This window comes from Salmo salar, chromosome 09 (assembly GCF_965601325.2).
Source record: "Salmo salar chromosome 09, fSalSal1, whole genome shotgun sequence".
Classification (NCBI taxonomy): Eukaryota; Metazoa; Chordata; class Actinopteri; order Salmoniformes; family Salmonidae; genus Salmo; species Salmo salar.
In genome coordinates, this window is record NC_138299.1 from 52,840,665 (window position 1) to 52,852,102 (window position 11,438).

Genomic DNA, 11,438 nt, shown 5'->3' on the forward strand with positions numbered 1-11,438 from the left:
TGGGAGGAGATCCCTCAGGAGACCATCCGCCACCTCATCAGGAGCATGCCCAGGCATTGTAGGGAGGTCATACAGGCACGTGGAGGCTACACACACTACTGAGCCTCATTTTGACTTGTTTTAAGGACATTACATCAAAGTTGGATCAGCCTATAGTGTGGTTTTCCACTTTAATTTTGAGTGTGACTCCAAATCCAGACCTCCATGGGTTGATAAATTGGATTTCCATTGATTATTTTTGTGTGAATTTGTTGTCAGCACATTCAACTATGAAAGAAAAAAGTATTTAATAAGATTATTTATTTCATTCAGATCTAGGATGTGTTGTTTAAGTGTTCCCTTTATTTTTTTGAGCAGTATATATAAATATATGTATTTGAATATAATGTCTGGCTGTCTGTAACAGAACTACAGGAGCAGCTGGAGAGAGCTATCCGTCTGGAAGAGGAGAGGAGGAGGGTGGAGGAAGAGGCAGGCAGGCTGGAGGCTGAGAGACAGGCTGCTCTACTGGCCAAAGAAGAGCTGGCCAGGCAGGCTGTGATTCAGCTAGAGAGTCAGGAACAGCTGGTGAGTACACTGGGATGAGTCAGGAACAACTGGTGAGGACACTGGGATGAGTCAGGAACAGCTGGTGAGGACACTGGGATGAGTCAGGAACAACTGGTGAGGACACTGGGATGAGTCAGGAACAGCTGGTGAGGACACTGGGATGAGTCGGGAACAGCTGGTGAGTACACTGGGATGAGTCAGGAACAACTGGTGAGGACACTGGGATGAGTCAGGAACAGCTGGTGAGGACACTGGGATGAGTCAGGAACAACTGGTGAGGACACTGGGATGAGTCAGGAACAACTGGTGAGGACACTGGGATGAGTCGGGAACAGCTGGTGAGTACACTGGGATGAGTCGGGAACAACTGGTGAGGACACTGGGATGAGTCAGGAACAGCTAGTGAGGACACTGGGATGAGTCGGGAACAACTGGTGAGGACACTGGGATGAGTCAGGAACAGCTGGTGAGGACACTGGGATGAGTCAGGAACAGCTGGTGAGGACACTGGGATGAGTCAGGAACAGCTGGTGAGGACACTTGGATGAGTCAGGAACAGCTGGTGAGGACACTGGGATGAGTCAGGAACAGCTGGTGAGGACACTGGGATGAGTCAGGAACAGCTGGTGAGGACACTGGGATGAGTCAGGAACAGCTGGTGAGGACACTGGGATGAGTCAGGAACAGCTGGTGAGGACACTGGGATGAGTCAGGAACAGCTGGTGAGGGCACTGGGATGAGTCAAGAGGACTTTTGTTCAACTGCTTGATGTTCTGGTCTTTATGTAAAATTAGGGCTGGGAGTCGATTCCCAAAGTAATTTATTCCCGGTTCCTTGAGAATACACATGCAAACATCAACGACATCACCCCGACCTGACCCATCTGTTCTCAGCCTTCTTCTCCCTCTTCTTCTTCTTCGACTCTCTAGGCTGCAGAGCTGGCAGAATGGATTTTATAATGACGTATGTTTTTTTCCCCCCCAACACCACTTTCTATCAATATGTATAGCAGACCCTCAATGCCAAATTGAGTCTAAAGCGTTTTTTAAATCAACAAAGCATGAGAAGACTGCCTTTGTTTTGGTTTGTTTGTTTGTGTAGGGTGAATACGTGGTCTGTTGTACGGTAATTTGGTAAAAAGCCAATTTGACATTGCTCAGTACATTGTTTTTGCTGATGAAATGTACGAGTCTGCTGTTAATGATAATGCAGAGGATTTTCTCAAGGTTGTTGTTGATGCATATCCCACAGTAGTTATTTGGGTCAAATTTGTCTCCATTTTTGTGGATTGGGGTGATCAGTCCTTGGTTCCAAATATTGGGGAAGATGCCAGCTGAGGATGATGTTAAAGAGTTTAAGTATAGCCAATTGGAATTTGTGGTCCGTATATTTCACAATTTAATTTAGAATACCATCAACACCACAGGCCTTTTTGGGTTGGAGGGTTTGTATTTTGTCCTGTAGTTTATTCAATGTAATTGGAGAATCCAGTGAGTTCTGGTAGTCTTTAATAGTTGATTCTAAGATTTGTATTTGATCATGTTATATATTTTTGCTGTTTGTTCTTTGTTATAGAGCCAAAAAGATTGGACAAGTGGTTTCTACACACATCTCCATTTTGGATAGATAACTCTTCATGTTGTTGTTTGTTTAGTGTTTTCCAATTTCCCCAGAAGTGGTTAGAGTCTATGGATTCTTCAATCACATTGAGCTGATTTCTGACGTGCTGTTCCTTCTTTTTCCGTAGTGTATTTCTGTATTGTTTTAGTGATTCACCATAGTGAAGGCAAAGGGTTTCTGGGTGTCTATGTTTTTGGTTGGACAGGTTTCTAAAAAAAAAAAAATGATTAGGTTTTTGCATTTTTCATCAAACCATTTGTCATTGTTGTTAAGGTGGCGCAATACACTGCTAAGATCTGACACCGTTTCCCTCTCTCACTAGGCTGCAGAGCTGGCAGAGTACACGGCTAAGATCTGACACCTTTTCTCTCTCACTAGGCTGCAGAGCTGGCAGAGTACACGGCTAAGATCTGACACCTTTTCTCTCTCTCACTAGGCTGCAGAGCTGGCAGAGTACACGGCTAAGATCTGACACATTTTCTCTCTCACTAGGCTGCAGAGCTGGCAGAGTACACGGCTAAGATCTGACACCTTTTCTCTCTCTCACTAGGCTGCAGAGCTGGCAGAGTACACGGCTAAGATCTGACACCTTTTCTCTCTCTCACTAGGCTGCAGAGCTGGCAGAGTACACGGCTAAGATCTGACACCTTTTCTCTCTCTCACTAGGCTGCAGAGCTGGCAGAGTACACTGCTAAGATCTGACACCTTTTCTCTCTCTCACTAGGCTGCAGAGCTGGCAGAGTACACGGCTAAGATCGCCCTGTTGGAGGAGGCCAAGAGGATCCAGGAGGAAGAGGCCGAAACATGGCAGAGCAGAGTGAGTCTCCTTCCCTCGGGCACCATCAGAATGTCCTACTAATACCTCAACTCTGAGGGATCAACTGAATGTGAAAGACAAACCATAGCGATCCTAGCCAGCCACTGTTGATGCAAAAAAAAAAGGGCTTTATGAATCAATTTGATTGATTGATTGAATTATTGATAGATTTTTAACCTTTTGTCTCTCTCTCTCTCTCTCTCTCTCTCTCTCTCTCTCTCTCTCTCTCTCTCTCTCTCGCTCTCTCTCTCTCTCTCTCTCTCTCCCTCTCCCTCTCCTGCCAGGCTAAAGAGGTGCAGGAGGACCTTCTGAAGACTAGGGAGGAGCTTCACTTGGTAATGGCCGCCCCCGCTGCCATCCCGGCCCCTCCCTCACCCGACAGCAGCCACAGCAGCCACAGCGACCATGAGGAAAGCGAGGAGAACAGCACCTACAGCGCTGAGTTGCAGCAGCAGGACATCAATGACCATCGGGAGGAGGAGGAGCGTGTCACCGAGGCCGAGAAGAACAAACGCATTCAGGCACAACTAATGGTGAGTCTCAGTCCATCTGGGGCCCTGTGGGCTGTGGTCTCTGGGGTCCTGTGGGCTGTGGTCTCTGGGGCCCTGTGGTCTCTGGGGCCCTGTGGGCTGTGGTCTCTGGGGCTCTGTGGTCTCTGGGGCCCTGTGGGCTGTGGTCTCTGGGGCCCTGTGGGCTGTGGTCTCTGGGGCCCTGTGGCTGTGGTCTCTGGGGCCCTGTGGGCTACGGTCTCTGGGGCCCTGTGGGCTGTGGTCTTAGGAGCCCTGTGGGCTGTGGTCTCTGGGGCCCTGTGGGCTGTGGTCTCTGGGGCCCTGTGGTCTCTGGGGTCCTGTGGGCTGTGGTCTCTGGGGCCCTATTTGCTGTGGTCTCTGGGGCCCTGTGGGCTGTGGTCTCTGGGATCCTGTGGGCTGTGGTCTCTGGGGCTCTGTGGGCTGTGGTCTCTGGGGCCCTGTGGACTGTGGTCTCTGGGGCTCTGTGGGCTGTGGTCTCTGGGGCCCTGTGGACTGTGGTCTCTGGGATCCTGTGGGCTGTGGTCTCTGGGATCCTGTGGGCTGTGGTCTCTGGGGCCCTGTGGGCTGTGGTCTCTGGGGCTCTGCGGGCTGTGGTCTCTGGGGCCCTGTGGGCTGTGGTCTCTGGGGCTCTGCGGGCTGTGGTCTCTGGGGCCCTGTGGACTGTGGTCTCTGGGGCTCTGTGGGCTGTGGTCTCTGGGGCCCTGTGGGCTGTGGTCTCTGGGGCCCTGTGGACTGTGGTCATTATTTGTGTACGAGTTAAAAGAATATAAACTTTTAAAAGTGAGATTTTTTTACTGGGCAGTTACTTTAACCCTTTCTGTCTGCAGTCCCTGAGTGCTGACCTGGCCGAGACCAGAGACGACACCATGAAGACTCAGAACGACCTGCTACACACGGAGAACGTCCGCGCTGGCAGAGACAAGTACAAGACCCTGCGGCAGATCCGTATGGGCAACACCAAGCAGAGAGTGGACGAGTTTGAATCCTTGTAGACCACAAAGAGAGAGAGAGAGAGAGAGAGAGAGAGAGAAAGAGCGATGGAGGTAGATGGAGAGAGAGAGAGAGCGATGGAGAGAGAGCGAGAGATGGAGAGATGGAGAGAGAGAGAGAGAGAGAGAGAGAGAGAGAGACAGATAGAGATGGAAAGAGAGAGGGAGAGAGAGAGAGAGAGACTGAGATAGAGAGAGAATGGTCCTGGAGAAAACATTAAAACAAGAAAACATACCTTGTTGGTCCATAGGAAGATTTGGTAGAAGTAAAGCCGCTCACTGTTTAGCCAGTACCTAAATATCTCCAACTCCAACAGTAATCTCCTTGAGAAAAGTCAGTCTCACACTGACTAAGAGATAAAGTTTATAACATTCTAAAAACGATAAGTATAACATTTTAGATCAGAGATAGTGTTGCCCTTTTTTTTCTTTTGTTGAAATAAAAAAAAATAACTGATCAAACTCCAAACTCTGATAAGAAAGAATTCTTAAAAGAGCAAATGAATGTTTCCTCATTTTATGACACGTCGTTCTGTCTCTCCGATAGATATAGGTAGGAGGAGAAAAGGAGCAAGTTGTGCAAGTTCTTATCATAATCATTATTTCTGTCAACATGCATTGGGTGTGTGTGTGTGTGTGTGGTGTGTGTGTGTGTGTGTGTGTGTGTGTGTGTGTGTGTGTGTGTGTGTGTGTGTGTGTGTGTGTGTGTGTGTGTGTGTGTGTGTGTGTGTGTGTGAGGTTTAAAACTGTACATTGCTATATTTTGAAAACTACGGTAGCTTCTTAAGTAATCAGTGTCTTCCTAGACCAAAATAAGAATGATTGAACGCACGTTATAAATATATTGATTACCAATCATATGTGATTACACGATGACTTACTAAGTAAAGAAATGACTCAGTAGGTTGTATTGATCAGAGGGGGTGCTGAGTGTCACTCCTTCCTTTGATATAGGATGTATCCCAGATAGCACCCTATTCCCTTTATAGTGCACTCCTTTCACCAGGGCCCACCCTAGTCCCTTTATAGTGAACTACTTTCACCAGGGCTCACCCTATCCCCTTTATAGTGCACTCCTTTTACCAGGGCCCACCCTATCCCCTTTATAGTGCACTACTTTCACCAGGGCCCACCCTATCCCCTTTATAGTGCACTATTTTCACCAGGGCCCACCCTATCCCCTTTATAGTGCACTACTTTCACCAGGGCCCACCATATCCCCTTTATAGTGCACTACTTTCACCAGGGCCCACCCTAGTCCCTTTATAGTGCACTCCTTTCACCAGGGCCCACCATATCCCCTTTATAGTGCACTACTTTAACCAGGGCCCACCATATCCCCTTTATAGTGAACTACTTTCACCAGGGCCCACCCTAGTCCCTTTATAGTGCACTACTTTCACCAGGGCCCATCATATCCCCTTTATAGTGCACTACTTTCACCAGGGCCCACCCTAGTCCCTTTATAGTGCACTACTTTTACCAGAACCCGATCACTGCATAGGGAATAGGGGATGGTAGTATTATTTATTTAATTAAACAACAACAGCATTTTGTCTGGGTTGCAGCTGTATATTGAAGAGAACCAATTGAATATAAAGATTGTACTGATGATGGTTTATAATATCTTATGCCTGTCATGGATCATTATCTTGGCCTCACACTGTTTAATAAAAAAAAAAACATCAATCAAGTTTGTTTGATTTCTTCATGTTTTGTTATTAAGGTAGAGTCTATTAATGAACTGGACAACATGTTTTGTTATTGAGGTAGAGTCTATTAATGAACTGGACGACATGTTTTGTTATTGAGGTAGAGTCTATTAATGAACTGGACAACATGTTTTGTTATTGAGGTAGAGCCTATTAATGAACTGGACGACATGTTTTGTTATTGAGGTAGAGTCTATTAATGAACTGGACGACATGTTTTGTTATTGAGGTAGAGCTTATTAATGAACTGGACGACATGTTTTGTTATTGAGGTAGAGTCTATTAATGAACTGGACAACATGTTATTGAGGTAGAGTCTATTAATGAACTAGACAACATGTTTTGTTATTGAGGTAGAGCCTATTAATGAACTGGACGACATGTTTTGTTATTGAGGTAGAGTCTATTAATGAACTGGACAACATGTTTTGTTATTGAGGTAGAGTCTATTAATGAACTGAACAACAATACTTAATTTGACCTGAGCTCAAGGACAGTCAGGCGCTAAACAGTGAATTGTTATGGAAAGGATGTGGCTGCTTGTGTTAAATGATAACATGGACACGAGAGATAGCAAGTTAGGTTGCTTAACAACTTATGAAGCGTGGTAACATTATCTGTTTAAACAGACACAGGTTCAACACAGAGCCTTTGGATGGATAAAAGCACAGAAATTAAGGCTATTTCATGCAGGAAATTGCCATGAAACTGAAGATCTCGTACAATGCTGTGTTCTACTCCCTTCACAGAACATCGCAAACTGTCTCTAACCAGAAGAGAAAGAGGAGTGGGAGGCCCCGGTACACAACTGAGCAAGAGGACAAGTACATTAGAGTGTCTAGTTTGAGAAACAGACGCCTCACAAGTCCTCAACTGTGGGATGCACAATTGCAAGCATTTTGAAAAGTTTGGGGTCACTTAGAAAAATGTCCTAGTTTTTTAAAGAAAAGCAAAAAAATGTTGTCCATTAAAATCAAATCAAATCAAATGTATTTATATAGCCCTTCATACATCATCTGATATCTCAAAGTGCTGTACAGAAACCCAGCCTAAAACCCCAAACAGCAAGCAATGCAGGTGTAGAAGCACGGTGGCTAGGAAAAACTCCCTAGAAAGGCCAAAACCCAGGAAGAAACCTAGAGGGAACCAGGCTATGAGGGGTGGCCAGTCCTCTTCTGGCTGTGCCGGGTGGAGATTATAACAGAACATGGCCAAGATGTTCAAATGTTCATAAATGACCGGCATGGTCAAATAATAATAATCATAGTAGTTGTCGAGGGTGCAGCAACTCAAGAGTAAGTGTCAGTTGGCTTTTTCATAGCCGATCTTTGAGAGTATCTCTACCGCTCCTGCTGTCTCTAGAGAGTTGAAAACAGCAGGTCTGGGATGGGTAGCACGTCCGGTGAACAGGTCTGGGACAGGTAGCACGTCCGGTGAACAGGTCAGGGTTCCATAGCCGCAGGCAGAACAGTTGAAACTGGAGCAGCAGCACGGCCAGGTGGACTGGGGACAGCAAGTAGTCATTATGCCAGGTAGTCCTGAGGCATGGTCCTAGGGCTCAGGTCCTCCGAGAAAGAAAGAAAGAGAGAAAGAGAGAATTAGAGAGAGCATATTTAAATTCACACAGGACACCGGATAAGACAAGAGAAATACTCCAGATGTAACAGACTGACCCTAGCCCCCCGACACATAAACTACTGCAGCATAAATACTGGAGGCTGAGACAGGAGGGGTCAGGAGACACTGTGGCCCCATCCGATGATACCCCCGGACAGGGCCAAACAGGTAGGATATAACCCCACCCACTTTGCCAAAGCACAGCCCCCACACAACATCACATTTATCAGAAATGGCAGCTTCATTAAATAGTACCCGCAAAACACCAGTCTCAACGTCAATAGTGAAGAGGCGACTCCGGGATGCTGGCCTTCTAGGCAGAGTTGCAAAGAAAAAGCCTGGCCAATAAAAAGGAAAGGTTAAGACGAGCAAAAGAACACAGACACTGGACAGAGGAACTCTGCCTAGAAGGCCAGCATCCCGGAGTCACCTCTTCGCTGTTGACGTTGAGACTGGTGTTTTGCGGGTACTATTTAATGAAGCTGCCATTTCTGATAAATGTGATGTTATTTTAATGGACCAAAAAAAATGGCTTTTCTTTAAAAAAAAAATAGGACATTTTTCAAAGTGACCCCAAACTTTTCAAAATGCTTGCAATTGTGCATTCCACAAACAGGTATAACAACTGTAGGATACTGACCATGTAGTAGCCTATTTGCTGTGTGTGTAACTACCATGTAATATTAATATTAAATTGGCTAGGGAGACATTGTAAAGTGTGACTATAATAAACAATGGCTCAGATTATATAGGGAATATATCTGGTCCTGTTTAGTGGAAAACACATTATACAGAGAATATTTCTGGTCCCGTTCAGTGGAAAACAGATTAAATAGGGAATATTTCTGGTCCTGTTCAGTGGAAAACAGATTAAATAGGGAATATTTCTGGTCCTGTTCAGTGGAAAACAGATTAAATAGGGAATATTTCTGGTCCTGTTCAGTGGAAAACAGATTATATAGAGAATATATCTGGTCCTGTTCAGTGGAAAACAGATTAAATAGGGAATATATCTGGTCCTGTTCAGTGGAAAACAGATTAAATAGGGAATATTTCTGGTCCTGTTCAGTGGAAAACAGATTATATAGAGAATATATCTGGTTCTGTTCAGTGGAAAACAGATTATATAGAGAATATATCTGGTCCCGTTCAGTGGAAAACAGATTATATAGAGAATATTTCTGGTCCTGTTCAGTGGAAAACAGATTATATAGAGAATATATTTGGTCCTGTTCAGTGGAAAACAGATTATATAGGGAATATTTCTGGTCCTGTTCAGATGAAAGACAGAGTGCTATTGAGTTGATGTTATAGCTACTGTCCACATGGAGGCACACATCCACATCAGCTCTGGTCCAGTGCGTTAGTGCGCAGTAACACCCTGGACCAGAGCTACATAGATATGCTCCTAGTAACACCCTGGACCAGAGCTTGATCCATATGCTCCTAGTAACACCCGGGACCAGATCTAGATCCATATGCTCCTAGTAACACCTTGGACCAGAGCTACATAGATATGCTCCTAGTAACACCCTGGACCAGAGCTACATATAGATGTTCCTAGTAACACCTGGGACCAGAGCTACATAGATATGCTCCTAGTAACGCCTCGGACCAGAGCTAGATCCATATGCTCCTAGTAACAACCTGGACCAGAGCTACATATATATGCTCCTGGTAACGCCCTGGACCAGAGCTACACACATATATATATATATATATATATATATATATACTGCTCAAAAAAATAAAGGGAACACTTAAACAACACAATGTAACTCCAAGTCAATCACACTTCTGTGAAATCAAACTTAGGAAGCAACACTGATTGACAATAAATTTCCCATGCTGTTGTGCAAATGGAATAGACAACAGGTGGAAATTATAGGCAATTAGCAAGACACCCCCAATAAAGGAATGGTTCGGCAGGTGGTGACCACAGACCACTTCTCAGTTCTTATGCTTCCTGGCTGATGTTTTGCTCACTTTTGAATGCTGGCGGTGCTTTCACTCTAGTGGTAGCATGAGACGGAGTCTACAACCCACACAAGTGGCTCAGGTAGTGCAGCTCATCCAGGATGGCATATCAATGTGAGCTGTGGCAAGAAGGTTTGCTGTGTCTGTCAGCGTAGTGTCCAGAGCATGGAGGCGCTACCAGGAGACAGGCCAGACGTGGAGGAGGCCGTAGGAGGGCAACAACCCAGCAGCAGGACCGCTACCTCCGCCTTTGTGCAAGGAGGAGCAGGAGGAGCACTGCCAGAGCCCTGCAAAATGACCTCCAGCAGGCCACAAATGTGCATGTGTCTGCTCAAACGGTCAGAAACAGACTCCATGAGGGTGGTATGAGGGCCCGACGTCCACAGGTGGGGGTTGTGCTTACAGCCCAACACCGTGCAGGACGTTTGGCATTTACCAGAGAACACCAAGATTGGCAAATTCGCCACTGGCGCCCTGTGCTCTTCACAGATGAAGCAGGTTCACACTGAGCACATGTGACAGACGTGACAGAGTCTGGAGACGCCGTGGATAACGTTCTGCTGCCTGCAACATCCTCCAGCATGACCGGTTTGGCGGTGGTCAGTCATGGTGTGGGGTGGCATTTCTTTGGGGGGCCGCACAGCCCTCCATGTGCTCGCCAGAGGTAGCCTGACTGCCATTAGGTACCGAGATGAGATCCTCAGACCCCTTGTGAGACCATTTGCTGGTGCGGTTGGCCCTGGGTTCCTCCTAATGCAAGACAATGCTAAACCTCATGTGGCTGGAGTGTGTCAGCAGTTCCTGCAAGAGGAAGGCATTGATGCTATGGACTGGCCCGCCCGTTCCCCAGACCTGAATCCAATTGAGCACATCTGGGACATCATGTCTCGCTCCATCCACCAACGCCACGTTGCACCACAGACTGTCCAAGAGTTGGCGGATGCTTTAGTCCAGGTCTGGGAGGAGATCCCTCAGGAGCCATCCGCCACCTCATCAGGAGCATGCCCAGGCATTGTAGGGAGGTCATACAGGCACGTGGAGGCCACACACACTACTGAGCCTCATTTTGACTTGTTTTAAGGACATTACATCAAAGTTGGATCAGCCTGTAGTGTGGTTTTCCACTTTAATTTTGAGTGTGACTCCAAATCCAGACCTCCATGGTTGATAAATTGGATTTCCATAGATTATTTTTCTGTGATTTTGTTGTCAGCACATTCAACTATGTAAAGAAAAAAGTATTTAATAAGATTATTTATTTCATTCAGATCTAGGATGTGTTGTTTAAGTGTTCCCTTAATATTTTTGAGCAGTGTATATATATATATGTATATATATGCTCCTAGTAACACCCTGGACTAGAGCTACATATAGATGCTCCTAGTAACACCCTGGACCAGAGCTACACATATATGCTCCTAGTAACACCCTGGACCAGAGCTAGATCCGTATGCTCCTAGTAACACCCAGGACCAGAGCTAGATCCATATGCTCATAGTAACACTCTGGACCAGAGCTACATCCATATGCTCCTGACAAGATGACCAAATAGGGCAAGACATCCCACTGAGCCTTGGGGATGTTGCTGAAAGAACAGACATCCCACTCCGCCGGGGGGAGTGGTGCC

At 46.1% G+C, this 11,438-nt stretch overlaps 1 protein-coding gene across 2 annotated transcripts in view; it reads left to right on the plus strand.

Moving 5' to 3' along the window:
- Positions 1-6,198, plus strand: part of ezra (ezrin a) — a 30,969-nt gene extending 24,771 nt beyond the window's left edge. For both annotated transcript variants that reach the window (XM_082955821.1, XM_045723778.2), the window contains exons 11-14: positions 407-567; positions 2,894-2,986; positions 3,271-3,519; positions 4,344-6,198. In XM_082955821.1, coding sequence (XP_082811947.1) covers positions 407-567; positions 2,894-2,986; positions 3,271-3,519; positions 4,344-4,508 — 668 coding nt within the window. In that variant the 3' untranslated portion in view covers positions 4,509-6,198. The remainder of the gene's footprint in view (positions 1-406; positions 568-2,893; positions 2,987-3,270; positions 3,520-4,343) is intronic.
- Positions 6,199-11,438: the final 5,240 nt, after the last annotated feature.